The sequence below is a fragment of the Centruroides vittatus genome, unplaced genomic scaffold (assembly GCF_030686945.1).
Source record: "Centruroides vittatus isolate TY-2023 unplaced genomic scaffold, ASM3068694v2 contig_425, whole genome shotgun sequence".
Taxonomy (NCBI): Eukaryota; Metazoa; Arthropoda; class Arachnida; order Scorpiones; family Buthidae; genus Centruroides; species Centruroides vittatus.
This window is the reverse complement of record NW_027122231.1, coordinates 173,657-191,713: the sequence shown is the minus strand read 5'-3', so window position 1 is coordinate 191,713 and position 18,057 is coordinate 173,657. Positions and strand designations below refer to the sequence as shown.

Below are 18,057 nucleotides of genomic sequence, written 5' to 3'. Positions count from 1 at the left end.
AGCCAATCTTCTAAATCAAATGGCCAATTTTGTAGCTTATTAAAATTGTTTTGACATAAAAATTGTGAATTAATACAAAAGTGTTACAATGCCAACTGTGACTAAGATGCATTTTAAATGATTTATCAAATAAAATGGAATATGGAAAATTTTAAAAGTTAAAATAATTAACAATAAGTAATTTACATTTTAAATTTATGTACAGTACATATATAAGAAATTTTATGCAATTCCATAATACTTGTAACTTGTCTCTCAATCTTTAATAGTATTCTCTCATCATCATATATATATTTGTATTTAGTTTGAAGATTATTTTTTCACCATTGTAACCACTGTTTAAGTTTATTATTATAACATAAATTTATTTTTATTATTTTAATAATAAGTAGTACTTATATAAGATATAATCTCAAAATGTGGCAAAGGACTTACTAATACAGATAGTCCTTATATATAAGAACTGTAATATTTGTTATGTCTATGATGATTATACAGTTACAAGAGAACAAACTTTATGCTTAATTAATCATTAAAAAATAACTTTTAAAAAAGCTTTAACTGTCAAATATCTAATATAATGTTTTGGAATTTGTAATAAAAATTCAAACATTTGTAATAAAAGTTTTATGATAATGAATGTAAATATGAATTAATCATTTGTTTTGTTTATATATTATCTTGTTATTTAATTCTTTACAGTTAATTTTAAAATTGAAAAAATAATCAATATGATTTAAGATTTTCTTTATTAAAAAAAAATACATTGATGAATACATTAAAAATGTTTAAAATAAGATGCATAATATTTTTAAATATAAGCATTAAAGATTGTATAAATTGGAATCCTTGTTTAATATTGTATTTCAAGTAATTATAATTAAATCGGATTATTTAATGGAAAATCTTATATTCAATTAATAGAAAACTTGGCATCATAATAAATGATAGCTAAATTGAGTTTTATTCACATTTATACATGATTTAATGAACATGTATTGTGCATAATGGAAACATTTATGAATAAAAAGTTTTAAAATATTTGGAGTGATGTACATGACAAGTTTTCATGAAATGTGCATTTGAAAAAGTGAACCTAACTAATTAACTAAATGATATTTCTAAACGATTTATGTTTTAATTGAAAAAGTAATGATTAATTTCCAAGATATGCAGCAAACAAACGAGAGAGAACAGATTCTGATCTAGAACCTTCTGGAGCTGTTCCGTCTTTCGGTAGGAGCGTCAGGCATTCTTTATTTTGAGTTCCGTATCCGGAGCATATTATGTCGGGTAATCTCGAAGCAGCCATTCTTAATAATAATTGCATAAAGTCTACGGCTGCTTTACCACATTTGTTTTCAACAGTGCTTTTGGCACAAGAGAGATATCTTTGATATGCACTGAAAAAAAAAAGTTAATAATTTCAGTATTTAGAAGTATTATTTATTAGCATTATTGATTAAATATTTACCAGCAACTGATAGGGATACGCTTATCAAAAGCTGCATTTCCAATAGCTTCTAAAGCAGCTTGTATATCAGTTAAGCATTTTTTCTGCTCGTGATTTGCATTTTGAAGACACGGTGCATGTCTGAGATAACCTATCAAAGAGTAAATTGGAATTTAGATCTTTATTATTTCAAGAATTTTAATTAAAACTCTTACTTACTAGCTCTCAGCTCAGTTCCAGGAGTGCAGTATTGTTCAAGTAACTTCTCTGATCCTTCGCCTACAAAACTCAGCAGTTCTCTTTGAAGGGAAGTCAGGCATCGATGAGTGAAGTTTCTAAAGCACTGATTAGCTTCACGAATATAACTACAACAAAGTTTAAATAATAAGAGTAATATTATTTAAAATATTTTATTATTTATATATTAATTTTGTCATTCAGATCTTTCTGCAAATAATCTGCAATTATCTCAAAAACAAGCTTAATTTTGATATATTTTGTCTTTAATGTCTAAATTTAAAAAATATTTCTTTAATGAAAAATTAGGCAGTCTTTTGTTTATATAATTATATTATTTATATTTTATTATATTATAAAATTTACCCTCATTTAATTTCTAATGTAAATTTTAGAATATTTGGTTATAAAATGTGTTATAAATTAAACATTAAATGATGATAATTACTTTCTAATTAAATTTTTATATTCTAAAATTTGATTAAACAGCTGTATGACCAAAGCTTGCTGCTAGAAAGATTTTGGGCCAAATTAGATATTCAGGAATTTTCATTAATGGTCACATTCAGTATATATCAAGTCCTGTTCTTCATTTTCAACTACTACAATTTGGGACTACCAAATTGTAGTAGTTGGGACTACCAAAAACACTCCTTATGGACTTGTAAAAGATTTGCTTACGGCCTTCAAGGCAGAAGAGTAATAAAATTTGATTATTTGATATGATACAATATAAAAATTAGGGTAATCAATGGACAATGACTTTCTCTATTGCTCTACTGTAAAATTCTTGACAAACAAGTATGTCAGTCCAAACGGAAGTATGTGTTGAAGACTGAATAGTAAAATATATAATTTAAGATAGTAGTTTTATATATATATCTCCTATTATATCAGAAGTACTAGCTCAATGGTAACTTCATTCAAGGCAAAACTGATTATTGCCACTCCTTGTTAGCAGAATGGTTGCCAATAGAGAGCACTTCTAGCACTGGCACTCTTGTATGAACTATTTATAAGCAACTTTAAAGTACATTTACGATATTTCACTGTATTGGGCTTATTATTTTTATTTATCTTTTCTTCTTTTGAACATTTTTGACTGCTCATTTTGCTGCTTGAGGCAGTTACTACTCCTTACCAATTGAGCTGACTCTGATTAGAAGAATCCTATTCTGCATAACATTATACTTCTGATGAATATTAACTGATGAAAATGAGGTTTAAAAGGTTTAAACCTTTTCATCAGTAACAAGTAACAAATAAAAAGGTTTAAAAATTAAAAGTAAATTAATTAGAATCCTTTTTCTGCCACAACTATATGTTTCTTAGTTCTTTGCCTAATATATGGAATAATAAGTTGTTTTGTTCATTTTAGTTAAAATCATTAAATATATTAATCTAATTACTTTAATTTTAATTTCCTTAACGTACAAAAATTGCCAGAATGCATAGCTTGTACCTGCTTTCAATATTGACTTTAAAATATAGATAACCTTTACATTATAAGCAGAAAATTATGATCCTTTCAAAGATCATATTAAATTCTCTTTTTTATTGATTGGATCATTCTATAATAGATTTAGTTAAAATTCTGAAGCATCTTTCATTTCTGCAATTTCATTGGACTCTGAAATGAAAAAAAAAAACCAAGTCAAAAAAGCACTTATTCTTGTGTTTCCAATCATTTTTTTAGGATTTAAGAAAAATGTTCTAGGTCATGAGTACAGTTACTCTTTAAACTAAAACATCCTCAAGACATCTGATAGAATGAATCAATGTTAAAAATATGTTGCATTTTATGTAAAAAAGATTTTTTTTTTACATAACATATGCTAGATTTTCAGGTTATTTCTGTATTTGAATGTATATATTTGGAGATAATCTGTTTAGTAGCTAGTGAATTTCATCTGTGAATTTCATTTCATGGCTTAAATTTTTTTTCAGTGTTCATCTAAACCACCTTTCAGTCATTCTAAATCATTTACAGAAATGTGCTTTGGATCTATTTACAGAAACATGCAATTTATAGTTTTGAATATATTTGCTGTTTCTGTGCAATGCATTAAATATTTATAAAGCATATACCATGAATTCTGGATTTAGAGGACACAGTGGACAAAATGTCTAGACCCAGCTTGCAAAAGAACTGTTAATGAGCTTTTAGCTTGATCAAGCAGACAACAAAAATTTTCTACTCTTCCTATTTTGAAAAGCTGTTAATTAAGAGACAATTTAATAGATTACATACATTCCATGAATATCAGGTAAAAGATATTAAGTTTATCTTCAGTGCCATAATTTCATGGACAGTTTTTTTACATCTCATTATTATGGATCAGAGAATAACGTTGATTGATCTAGAAATATATCAAAAATTTAGAGAACTGAAAAACATATTTTTCAAAATGCAATGTGAACAGCCACATTTCTTCTGACTAACAAGGAGTAAGCAGATGAGAATATCATCCGAAATATTTTACCATTCTTAATGTAAATGCATTTTGGGCTTTAGCCCCTCTTCAGTACATGCTACAATGATATTCTCAACTTAGTAAGCAATTCTATAAATGAGAACAAACATCCAAACTACATACCTTTATATAACAAAAATAGTAAGGTTTTTCATAAATAACATTTTTTGTAACCGATACAAACAGTGCAAACGATAACCACTGAACTTGTTTTAAAATATTTTAGGTATGCTAATTCTTACATGACTGTAAATTGACAATAGATGTGACTGATGTTCACGAAAAACATCCCTTACTTTTTATTACATTTTATTATTGCAATTAGAACAACTTCTTGCACAATCCCTGGGAAGGATAAATCTACACAGTGCTATTGACCATCTACTGGTCAATAGCCTGACGAAAACCATGATAATGGTCAAAAATGTTAGTTTCGTCTAAATCTGTTCATACTGGGATATAAAAAAAGGTTTTACTGTGTAGATCTATTGCAATTAGCCCAATTTAAAGTACTACACCATCCCAATTTGTATTAACTAACATACTGTTATTTAAATTTATATTATTTTTATGTTTTATAATTTCAAACTGTTCTAAAAATTTCTTTTTATAATTGTCTGTTACTTTATGTAATATTTTAATGTTTAGTTTATTGATATCGCAACAGTATTAATAAAACATTTGGAAATTATTAATATAGTCGTTTCCAGCCCGATAATTTCGGCTTCGGTTGGTGGTAGCTTCATTTGAGAATATTTTATTAATACTGTTGTGATATCTAATGAATGATTTCTTGGCTAACATTCTCAAATGTTAGCCAAGAAATCATTCATTAGGTACTCAAGCAAAGATCCAACATTGTTAGGTCCAAAATGAAGCTTCCATTGTCTTTAAAATGTCAGCACAGCAAAATTGTAGCAAGATTGAAATTTGTAATAAATAACATGAACCTCAAATGGAATAAGGTAGGTTACTATCTTAGTGTATTATACTTTCGTTGACTTTTAGTGTTTTGTATGATGTAAAATTACAGTTTTGTTTAGATCATTTTTAGTTATGAAAAGATCTTTGGATGGGCCCTATTGTTTTAATTTATACTGTCATGACCTAGGAAGGAGCTTTAATACTTTTCTAGATGGAATTTTGATAGAGGAAGTTTTTTGGTGTAAGGTGCTTTTAACATTCTTGGTAAGCCCACGCTGGTATTTACTGTATCTTCTAACATGGATAGCATGGAATACCAGCAAGTGTTCTATAACTATTTTATGCCATATTTACAAAGATTACAGCAACATTTGCTTGTCTTCCAACAAAGCAATGCTTTCATTCACAACAGCATGAGCACAAAAAGCATTTCTGGTCAACAAAATTAACTTAGTGCAATGTTCAGTATGACCGCAATCTGATGGTGAACGTTTGAGAATAATTGTGCTTCGGATCTACACAAATAATCAACAGTACGATATTATAGCTAAGCTAAAAGTGGCAGTTTTGAAATTGTGGGAAGAAATTTAGGAACTGCCTTAGAGAATCTTATACAGAATATATCCATTTGTATTTTTGAGTTAATCAGAACACAGAGACAGGGTTAATTCCTGTTTAATTATTAATGCTGCCTCTATGTGTTCCTCCATTAAACAAGAGTTTGTTATTTATGCTGAATTTTAGTTTCAAAGTAATGAAATATTTTGGAAGTTAGTTACATTCGGTATCATTTGTCAATAGCATATCATAAAGATATGCTATTGACAAATGCTCCCGTAAATTTTATGTAAGGATTGTGAGCACATATAGTAAGCAGTTTTTATAAGTGAACATTCTGAAATTACTCAACTGTCGTTGCGAGAGAAAATCGAACCTGGATCCTTGTGGCGAAAAAGCACAACTGTTTGTACAGTACATAGCATATCAGAAAGGAAGACACGTCCTTTTAAATACAATAAATAGGATTTATCTTCCACTTTACAATACACCCGCATATTACTGTTAAAATTAAATGACTGAAAAATATAACTAACTAGCTTTTGTAATAAGAGATTGAGTTATTTCATATATTTTTTTATTTGAAGCATATTCAAACCGATATTTATGTGTGTCCTCTTTCATAACAGCTTGTCCTCCTAAATTTTACATCTGTCAATGCTGTTTTGAAGCCACCACCTGGGCTAGAATGCAGCGAAATATAATGAATAAATGAAAAAAATGGACAAAATAACATTTATTTTTTTACTACTCATAAATGAACCTGGCATTGGATGTTTTTGAACATTTTGCCCAGAAAATTTAATACGTTTTATTGTCCATAAGTCCTAACCGACACCTCGTGGTGATTCAAATTCGGAGCGCCGATTAATGCTGTCCATAGATGACGTCCACACTGGAAAGGGGGAGGGGTTGAGCTTCGGTGAACGTCCGTTTATTTCGTTAATAAAATGAATAAAGCGTATCAAATTTATGTTTGTTCAAAATTGTGTTTCCTTTCTACTTATGGTATCTGTCATTCATAAAGTGATAAAAGTTTTAAGAATAGTCGAGTTTTGTTGGATGTCCGAAGAGGGGAGGGGGTTATGGAAACGGGCAAGAGAGGGGGAGTAAAAGTTTCAAGAAAATTGCGATCGTAATTTGTGGATGGTCTCACTTTATTTACTACTATACTCCTGGACAGCCTTCATTTTTGACGATAACATTGAATGAATATACATTTTACTTTAAATTCTAATTCGCGTACCTTTTCTGTAAAATTTACTTCAAATATCAGCGTCTGTGTTGGCCAGCCCTCAAAAATATTGTTAAAGTAAAAGCTTGTATCGAAAGACCTTAAAACGTCGAGAAATACAAAAGCCCCGAGAATTTGACTGATTACAACAATCAGTCAAATTCTCGGGGCTTTTGTATTTCTCGACGTTTTAAGATCTTTCGATACAAAAACGACGGGAACAAAATTCTGTATGTTTGCGCGTTGACCTGTATTTTATGTATCAGGCTCCTACGGACCAAAAATTTTGAAATTTGACAGGAATACTTCTATATATAGCATCGATGGTGTTACATTTTGAAGAATATAAACTGAAGGGGATAGGAAAAGGTTTTCACCAGGCTGGCGTTGGGCAGGTTTGTGACCGGTAATTTTAAAATGAAGGCCGGTGATCGGCAAAACAGTTTAAAATATTTTTCTTTTTAAATTATATTTTAATTGTAAAAAAGTATTTTTAATATTCAAAAAGCTGTATACTTAAAACGACTTTCTCATTATAATTATAAAAGTTTTTGTTATAATTCATAGACGTACGTTAAGTTTTCAGCAAAAATGTTTGTTCGCGTTAATTCAACTGTAGTTTTGAAATTTAAAAATTTATTATTTTTAAGATGAGCCAATCTAGAAATTTGTCTGATTCTTCTCTTCCTCGGGAAAAAAGTTCAGTTCTATAGTACATTTATTAAATGTACAGTACAATCCTGGTGTCGAGTGAATGAATTCGAAAAGTCTCTAACTCATGATATTTGTTCAGCTCGTTGCTTCATTAAATACGATGGAATTAAAGCACTTAAGGCCACGCCGACTGCGAGAAGCATAAAAGTGGTGTATCAATCGAAACTTTTCATACAATAAAAACTTTTTCCAAAGGACTCGAGTGTAATAAATTAGAGCAGTTGGAGTGACCAAAATTTTTCATAATGCAAAACGTGGATTAATTAATCTGCAGTTCTGGTGATTGTGGTAAGTATTGATATTTATATTTATAATAATTTAAATTAACACGTTATAACTTCTTAGTAAAAATAATGTTTAAGTAATTTAAATTCGCTAAAATGTTTAATTTGAATGCCAGATTGAATATGATTAGTTGTTTGTTAATATATTGATCAAATTTCGTTCTTCTCGTTTACCTTCCTCTCTCTGGTCATCGCGTTGCGCGCAAAGTCAGTTTCCAAAGAGGTCATATGTTGAGTGGGGTTAGATTAATGAAAATTTAATACGTTTATAGACCTTGTTTTCCTTAATCCTCTGTTTAAATGTGGACAGAGTCGATAGATATACTGGTTCTTGCGCTATGCTGTCCAGTAGAATTAATGTCAGGTTGCCGATGGCTGGCGTGAGAGTCGCTGTTAGGCGAGAAGTTTGTTTATCTATTTGGTTAGTAGATAGTTTTCTCGTTTTCGAGCATTTTTGTAACTTTTTTTTTCTACTGTTCTGTCAAAATTCTTATTCGTAATTACATAATTACATTTTTTAATTTTATATCATGTATAAAGAAAGAAAAAGTGTACTTGGTTTATAAAAAAATTAATAAGATGATGATTTTAAATTAAGACAAGGATGTAGATAAACCGAAAATAGTTATATTTTCGATTTAATTTATCCAGGTTTTAAATAGATATTAGTTTTAACAGTTTTAAACAGATATCTCAAATACTATAGTACAGATAACAGACTTATCACACTGTTACTGGTAACATAAAAATGACATTTATATCATCAGAATGCAATCTTCTGTCATTTTAATGTTACCAGTAGCATTGTGATAAGTCTCTGCTATAGTATTTGAGATATTAGTTTCAACAATTTTCAAGACAAAAAGCTCTTTTATAATGTTTAAAACTGATATATTGTTACATAATGTGAATGAAAGTTTTGTACATAATTTGTGTATAATATATAGGTATAAGTAGGTATTGGTAAAATAAGTAAATAAATTTGCATTTTACTGTTTTGTTATATTACATATGTATGGCAATTCGGAAAACCATAGCTTATCCTCTGATACATTTAAATAGCCATAGAAATTTAATTCAGATATAAACAAACTATTTTTCAAATAGTTTGTTAACTTTACATAAAGTGTTCTATATAATTTTACTCGATTTAGTATAGTGAGAAATAGTATTTAGGAGGAAATAATTTTGTATTTTTGACATGAGAAATTAATTTTTTATGACACTCACATTGGCTCTACATAGTTTGGTAATTTATATAATATTCTGCACTATCAAAAGTAGAAAATGATAGAAGATCTCCTGATGGCTTATTACACCTGTCCTTTATATATAGGTTTAATCACTAACATGTCTTTCTTTTAGTCTCCATGTCATCACTAATCTCTATCATTGTCAATATCTAATAATAATGTCTGAACTCTGCCATCCTACATTTACTTATTTTATTTGCCAACCTCTAACTTATCATCTTCTAATTACCTCTAAGTTATTATGTGCCTGTAAATATGTTGAATATGTCGTCTAAATGGTTGAATTTCTTCTTTTTTCTCTAACAGCCTATATTTGAAATCCAAAAACTAAATTTACTGACTTTTAATCTCCTTCTCTAACCTGTTCCTAACTTTTTTTTTCTTTTTTTTGGCTTAACTTTAATCTCTCTCTGTCATTAATGAACACAGTATAAAATGTGAATAACATATATCATAGCTTCTTTCTCACTGCAAACTACAATAATTTACCTAATATTAATAAATAAAAAAAAAAGAAAATGGGCTTAACCTTGATAAACTCCAAAGCCATCCTAAATCTCTTTTTTTTAACACTAAATTTATTCTATCTTAACACATGGTTTAACATTTCTATACATTTCCATAATTAAATGTATATAATTCTCATTATTCCTTTTCCTTCCTGATTCAAAGAGTTCTCGGGAATCCAGAAGGCATCTCAAATTAATAATGTATATACAGGCGTAACTATAAACTTTTTTATTACGTTTTCTGACCATTAACGAAAACTCCCAAAAATATTTAAAAGTGAACACAAATTGTAAGTAAAAAACAAACAGTTTCATGATTTTAGACTTTAAATTGATTAAAGTGACAGTTAATAGGAATATAAATATTAACGACATTTACGAATAAATAATGTTCAAAGCCGGATTAAAATAGTATTTATAAGCGGTCCTTTAAAAAAGACAAAAGAAATATCCGAATTAAAAACGAGAAAATTTCGTATATTAAAAAAATTTCTGATGTTTACAGCTGACCCTCCCTATGCTCCAGCCAAACTTAAGACTACACGCGATCGAAGCGCTCGAAGTGGCCGAAATATTTAACCAGAACAGTAGCATTACAGCTATTAGCAGCGCAAGGACCAGTATATCTATCGACTCTGGTGTGGAAGAGTCCTTGCTACTTTTGTTTTTTAATTTTATAATACACAAGAAATCCTTTAGTATTTAAAATTTTTAACAATGGGGGCCGCGAAAACGTAATTATCCAAGTTTTCCTGAATATCTGAGTGACTCCTTATTAACAATCAAATTATTTGGAAATAGGAACACAAGTGAATGTATTGTATTCAAGTTCGAGTTGCCAAATATCTACTACATCCAAGGATGGTAAAAATGATTATTGTTACCATTCCAACTTTCACTCCATTTCCTGTGCGTCTACACTTACTAAAAATTGATTAGACGAATATTTTAATTTAAAAAGTAGAAGGAATTAATAATGCTAGATTGAGAATGGCTTCCTGAGAGGTCATGTACTGTACACTCTTGACTTTTTTTGACCTTTCTATCTCTATACAAAATTTATCAGGATATAAATTTATATTTTGACTAAATTCAGAGTATGTTCAATTGAACTGTCGGTTTTGTTGGATATTGATTAGTCCATTTTGAAAGACCCATTTGAAATACGTATAATTTCGTGATAAAAAAATTTGAGTATCAAATTGAATTTCTAGTTAGCAATCAGTACGTTGAAATGTATGATAAAAAAGACTTTTTAAAATGTAATTGATAGTGTACAATTAGTTTGAATTAAAAATAAGTAATGACTATTACAGTAAAACCTGGCTTATGTGACCATTCATGAAATTTCCCTGTAAAACTGCGCAAGTTTTAATATAAATCGAACACCTTCTTGGTGGCCAGAGACCACCTCAATGAAGTGGCCAAGATAAAAGTATCGTAAAGTGACATTTATGTTTGGACATTTTCAAGAAAGGAACGCAGTACCTTGTTCTGTTGGCCATTTACGTGGCCAACAGAACAAGGTACTGCGTTCCTAAATTCAACGTATTGTTTAAAGCATTTTAAAAAGAATTCAGCTTTGTCGAGTCTGTCGAACTCTGTCTAAACATTTAACAGCATTCGGTACAGTACTTTAATTAGTTCTGTATGTAAATTATGTCATAACCCCACTTATGTAGCCAGAAATTTACTCGAAGATGGTCATATTTTACTATAAATAAATATAATATAGGTCTGTATCAATTATTCTACTTAAATTCTGTTTTATATTATTAATGAAAGCATTATTACAAATTGTAATTTTATATACTAGTTTGATTTTATTTTAAAATTTTAATCTTTTTAGATAAATGAAATAATCACAATAAATAAAACATTTATTTCGTGTAGAATTTTTTCTTCAAAAATCAGCGTTAAACCCGATGGAAGCATAAAGAATTTCTTTACTGTCATTCAAGAGGCTTTACGGATATATAAATATATTTAAAAAATAATAAAATCGTAAGTACTAAAACTTCTTTAAATTTATACTATATAATGAAGTTTCATTTGGAAAAATGAAATAAACAGACATGTTTATTTGTGTGGAACGGTCCCAACAAGTTTTAAAGAACACGTTAAGTAAGGTCAGGGCTAAAATAGCCATGATGTAGTCAGTTTATAGTCACTTTGTGCAATGACATATTTAATTTTATTGCTACGTTATTGGCATTTACTCTACATTGCATTTTTATTGATATCTTGTAAAGATAAATTCTTAAATCGTTATTTTCCAGTAGTAGAAGGAACCACCGCGATAAATCGATCGTACAATAGAAGGCGTAATATGGCTCGATAGAAGCGTAAATTTGTCATCAGTTACTGATTTTCGATTAAATTAGGCTACATATTTTCTTTGATACCAGATATTTATTTTAGGTAATCTATTTCTTTAATTTTCTAGTAAAAGGAAACTGAGTGCCGCTCGAAACACTTTGATTTATTCAGAGCTCCGCTCAAGTTATTTCAAAATGCAAGCATCTCTTCTAGATTTTGAACATCCGATCATGTTAAATAATTAGGTTTTAGAAGTTTCAGAATGATCCATGAAAGTTAAGACATAATAGTTCGACTTAAAGAATTCTTATTTACGAAATATATATGAAATTATTATGCGAATATATAACATATTCACGTAACAATTATTCACATTATTTATAAATTTATAAATTATATATATTAAATATATATGTCGGCAATATTAACTCTATCCATGCTCCCCTCCCAAAAATACAAAGTAAAAAAAAATTTAATAAGCCAAATTATTCGATCAATATATTATTTATCCATGCCATGCTCGTATATCAGCTGAAAACGATCAGATCGATCAAAGAATGGTAACTAAAATTCATCTAAGAAAACGATGAACGTCTCTGGAATCAAAGTTTATTTATTTTCTCTTTTCGTCCTATGGGCACTAAAAGGGTTTTTCGCTCCCATGATGGGTTTGGCCAGGCCTACATTTAGAACAACCGCGCAGTGAGGACTGGGTTAAAAGGTATCAAAGCATCCATGAAATTCTCTAAGATTCAAAAATACAGTCGGCCATCTGATCATTTAGATTAAGGACACTCACGGGAGGAATCAAGAGGGGCAATTGTCCTTCCTGAGATTTACTTTATTTATTTGTACTTTTCTTTTTTGAATAACAATTTTATATACCAACGGTTTTTTGTAAGAATATTTTAATAGTCATTATACTGAAGTAACCACAGTGTGCACGGGATAAAATTACTTCTAGTTCTGCTTAAGTCATATGCAGGGATTGTAAGTAAATAGTATCTTTCAACTGTACTATCTCCTAAATAGAAGATTTCATGTTGTATTGTATAGTTGGACTTTTTGCTTGGTTTTTGTATGTTCACTCACGAGATAGATGAATTTAGTATAAGTAGAATGTTTCTTCGAAAATACAATTTTGAAACTAAATGCGAAAATACCGAAATGTTTTTCCTTGAGCTTAATTTAATTAATAAAAAGCCGATATTTTTATTGCGTGATCGATGACCTCTTATGCTGGCTTTTCAGTTAGAGCGACTTTGCTTGTGCGCAGTAAAATCTCCTTCAAATATTTTGGCCACAGGATACTAGAACAACGCGTATTTTTGCTTGACGATTCTGCCACAACCAATCAGCATGAAGCACGCAAAATTCCAAGCGAACATGATATCAATTTTACGCATTAACCATAGCATTATATACAGCGAGGTGAGGAAATTTCGAAAAGGTACAAAAAACGAGCAAATATTTATTGTGACATGGTCACAATGCCGGGCTGCAATTTTTAATCATATTTTTAATTAATTTAATTTAAAATATATGCTTTCCACCTCAAATTAGTAGGGCCTTGCCCCTGTACATCATACTTTTCCTTTAACAATAGAGTCGTGCCGGTCATCTATTAAGTGCTTACAGGGAAGGAGTTTGAATTGAAATAACATGCCTTCCAGTTTGCATTGGAAGTTCATAATCGGGGCCTCCTGCCATATCTGGTCTCTGATTTCATCTATCTAACTTCATTCTCGAGATTAAGGAAAGACAAACCACAGCAGAAATTTATAGGTCTACAATGTTTTTTCAAATTGCAGCCAAAAAAACGAGAAGATAGAAGCATGGGCGTCCTCAGAAAATTTTCCGGGGAGCAATGCTCGGAGACAAATAATTAAGTAAAAATTTATTGATGTAATTTTTCTGGGTTTCTTCACAAGTACATTATAGAATACAGTATTGCATCAATGCCGTATTGTATAATCTATCTATAAGAGTCAGTGTCCTATGGTCGAGGACGTTACATTTTTACGATTATAATTTGAGGAATCTTTTGCTCAACTTCAGGAAGGGGCAGGTGCTCCGATTTCTCTCTGAAGACGCCCATGGAAAAATACGGGAGCAAATGGCTTTAATAGCGGCAAATTAGTTTTAAATGTTTAAAAAATTAAATTGAAAAATATAAAACTTTAAGAGTTGAAAGTTTTGCCATCATTTTAAAAAATTCTCGTAATTCATTGAAAATCGCTCCCATTTCACGCGAATTGTGTAGGCAAGTAGGACAGCGATTGCGTCACACTACGAATCATCAGGTGACGGCGACGCGATAGCGTTAAGTGGAGAACCAGCATTATAGTTAAGAGAAATATTAATACAATAGTCCCTCGCCTTTTGTCGTTTTACCCGTATATTAAGTGTAATATTACATCATGATCCTTTCTTCCCACCAATACGTAATACATAATCACCATTGTTCAGTGACTGTTTGTGGGTCCACCAGTGGCCAAACGGTTCAGTTCCCCGAACACTGGGAGTTCGATGGTGGGTTAGAGCCTCGCCCGAATTACCCTTAAAACGACCTCCTGGAAGGCATTCTCCTAGGCAGATCTCCCAAGTGTTGCTTTAACTTAGCAAAACAAATAAGTGACTGGTTGTGGGTTGGCGTCTCACCGTTGGAATTTTTGGGTTTTTTCACGTGTATAACACCGAATAGGGGCCAGTTTCTCATAGAAAGTCCTTCCGGAAGACGCCACCTCCATAGCATACCGCCCAAGTTTTACATTATCTGATTTCATCAATCCAATGCATTTTTCATTTTCTTGATCCACTTATGCGATTCATAATTCTGGCTTTTCTATTAAGATTTAAATTTAAGTAACTAACTACATTGATTTGTTCTTTCATTTGTGGGTCATATTTACATGTGTACACTTAAACATTTCAAAGAATCTAATAATTTATCAGTTTGTATAGATTTACAATCAATTTAAGTAGTGAAAATTTCAATCAAATTTCCTAAAAAAATAAAGGAAAGTGAACGCCTAAGAAAAAGTTCGATGTAAACATTGAATATTTATTTTACTTTTTTAAGTTTAAATTTTATAATGAAAGAAAATACGAACTTCCAATCGCGCCTTTTTATATACTTCTTATGCACCCATAAAAATCTTCTATACAAAAATTTTAAGCTTAAAAAAGAGGACACGTCCGGGCAATTCTCACTCCGATTTACATAAGTTTTTGTCCGGATTTATGGATTTAACCAGTAAACTTACGGAAGTGAAGTATCAAATAGTTTAAAATTGAATATTTCTATTTAGATCTAACATTGCTTTTTTTAAGCAAACAGAAAATAAAATTCATACCCTACCTGCATTGTCTGTTTAATTCGGCATCGGTTGTGGCCACGCCACTCGGACTTTGGTTAAACAGCAAAAGCGTTGCGGCGCAAAGATCCAATTCTCTCAGATGACAAGATTGAGAAGATACATAATGACATACTGAAACATAGAAAGTTTATGTCAGAATTATTTATGAACTAACCTTGTTTTTATATTGACCTATATCATACAAAAAAACATGATAAGTGGTTAACCGTAATGATTATTTCATGCAAACAGGTTATTTTTGTCGGTAGATCGATCAAATGGATTATATAATAAAACCATCGACTTCTCTTATCTAAGGACCTCTGTCCCTAAAAGAAAATGGGTTCTTGCGGAAATGTTAATATTATTTAATCACTAATGCATTTCTAATTAACCAACTTTAATATATTCGGAATTCTTATTAATTTTTCTTTAGTTTCTATTTGTAAAACAAAACATTCTTATTTATTTTTAGCACTTTTCTATTTGTGAAGGTGCCACTAATCTAAAGATTCCTTCACACGGGATTGTTTTTATTATTCTTAATCATAATTTGTGTCAATATTAGAAAAAATTGATTAGAAATTGAATGGATAAGAGAGAACAGACAGCAAACATCGTCAAAATTTGTGATTTTAGTACGCAACTTAAGTAATTATTTTTCATTATTCCCATCTATAAACCCACATAAACCGGAACTTCATTAGTTAATTTTCATCTTAAAAAGTAATATTCATTATTCTTGGAATTTGGAGCTTTCTATTTTTGTGAAGAGTGTCCCCTTTTAACAAGTTCATCGCAAATATTTGACCCAATTGGGATATCGGCCACTAGGCTCTTAACCATAAATGTCAGATGAGGTGAATGTCCCAAAAGTACAAAACTTCCAGGAAAAACGTCCCTCCTTTTTTAATGTCAAGTGAAAAACACAAGAAACATTAAAACAGAAAAGTAAAAATAAGAAACACGACTGGATAAACCAGTTCATTCGCATCATATAGGCCAACTACTCATCTTAAATGAGAAAAATCAATCGCATCAACAGCGAGAACATTGTGCGAGTTCGTAGACTGCTCTGATTTTTTTTTTAATTATTATTATTTAAAATTAATCTTATGTATTTAATAATAATATAAAAGAAAGTTTGCTAATAAAACTATAAACAAATTAAGGTAAAATTTCTATTAGTTGTCAACTAACTGTTGATAATTAGAGCTGCAAATCTTAAAATACTGCCTAAAACTTGACTTTTAATAGATTAAAATCTTTACATAACATTAATTTATATATAAATAATTAAAGTATATGCTTCAGGAAACTTGTAAAGATGATCTTTACATTGAACATTGATTATTCATCGATGAAAAACTATATATAAAATGAGATTAGGGATTAAGATCTTAAAATTTAATTAAATATATAAAAATTTAAATTATATTCTTACCTAAAGAGAAGAATAGAATAAATGCAACGAAGAATTTCATTTCAACTTTCACCGTGGCAAAGAAATTATAACAAAATCCAAAACGGATCTTATTTTATATAGTTCCTCAGTCATGACGTCATACACTTTTCTTCTCCTTTATTGGAAGGAAGAAGATGATAGGTTTCTGTAAAACATTATTGACTATACGAAATAGCCAATCGGATAAAAGAATATTTATTTGAAATTTAAAAAGTACTCGGTTTTTTTTTTCTCCTTCAAAAACGAATACTTGTTTGAGAAGTGGGTTTTAAAAATTAAGTTATAAATATTATTGAAATCTTTAATTAGATTTAATTGCATGAATTTCTTTAGAGTAAAATGTTTAATTATTGTAAATATGTATTTTTAATTGAATTAATAATAATTAATAATAATAAACTTTACGTGTGACTCCATTTTATAGAAAACGAGATTTTAGGTTATTTTCACTGAAAAATCAACTACGAAATTGAATTTGTTTTTATAATTAGGTGAGAAAATTTCAAAGAAACGTAAAAGTTCTAGATAACGTTTTGATCCACATTTTCTCGGAATTGATTTAAAACTCGTATTGCATTTAAATGTAACTTATAATAATAGCCGTCAACCTATTTTATACAGCAAAGAAATATATATTTTTTCTTTTATTAATTATAAGCAGCCCTCTGATGAAGTAAACGAGACGGGCCCCTTCGCAAAAGTTATTTGTAAGGTTCCTAAAAAGTTTAAATTCTTTTAAAGTTACATAATATATATGACATATTCAAATATCCCATACTTTGGTAATATCTGAAAAATTAATTTTTCAGGCCCCGGTGCACTGCAGTTTTCATTTAGATTTGCCACCGAATGTATGAGCACACATACAGAGTAACGGAGGGGGGCATTTGGGAAAAACAGCTATACTTTGCACCTCCTATGTAAAAAAAAAAAGTATTGGGCCTGGATAAAAGGCCACGTTAGTGCCCATAGGATGAAAATAGGTAGTGAAGAAATCTATTTCATTGATTTTTATTCATATATTAATTAGAAAAGATGGGGGCCCCATCTCATCTCTTCCAGACACTGATTGATAAACGGCTAAAATATATATATATATATATATATATATATTTTTTTTTTTTTTAAATTAATAAGGTGGCTATACAGATCAAATTTATATTTAAATAGATTTTTATAAAATTTATTTTACTTATTTAAAAATTGAAATATTAACTTTTCTAATATTATAAATTCTAACGAAATAACCTAAAAATTTAATATATTCAAGAATT

General features: G+C 29.7%; 1 protein-coding gene across 1 annotated transcript; it reads right to left on the bottom strand.

Annotated features, from left to right (window-relative positions):
• Positions 1-1,090: 1,090 nt before the first annotated feature.
• LOC136976818 (uncharacterized) lies at positions 1,091-16,884 on the bottom strand. The gene is made up of 5 exons (XM_067272202.1): positions 16,763-16,884; positions 15,321-15,450; positions 1,673-1,818; positions 1,475-1,604; positions 1,091-1,403 (listed from the first exon to the last, which is right to left on the bottom strand). The coding sequence occupies exons 1-5, from the start codon at positions 16,800-16,802 to the stop codon at positions 1,157-1,159; spliced, it is 693 nt and encodes a 230-aa protein (XP_067128303.1). The 5' UTR covers positions 16,803-16,884; the 3' UTR covers positions 1,091-1,156.
• Positions 16,885-18,057: the final 1,173 nt, after the last annotated feature.

Bases quoted from the DNA above. Each gene is read 5' to 3' on its own strand.
- LOC136976818 (XM_067272202.1), bottom strand. From the start codon at position 16,802: ATGAAATTCTTCGTTGCATTTATTCTATTCTTCTCTTTAG. The intron at 15,451-16,762 runs GTAAGAATATAA...TCTATGTTTCAG, and splicing joins TATTCTATTCTTCTCTTTAG to TATGTCATTATGTATCTTCT. The intron at 1,605-1,672 runs GTAAGTAAGAGT...ACTCTTTGATAG, and splicing joins TGGAACTGAGCTGAGAGCTA to GTTATCTCAGACATGCACCG.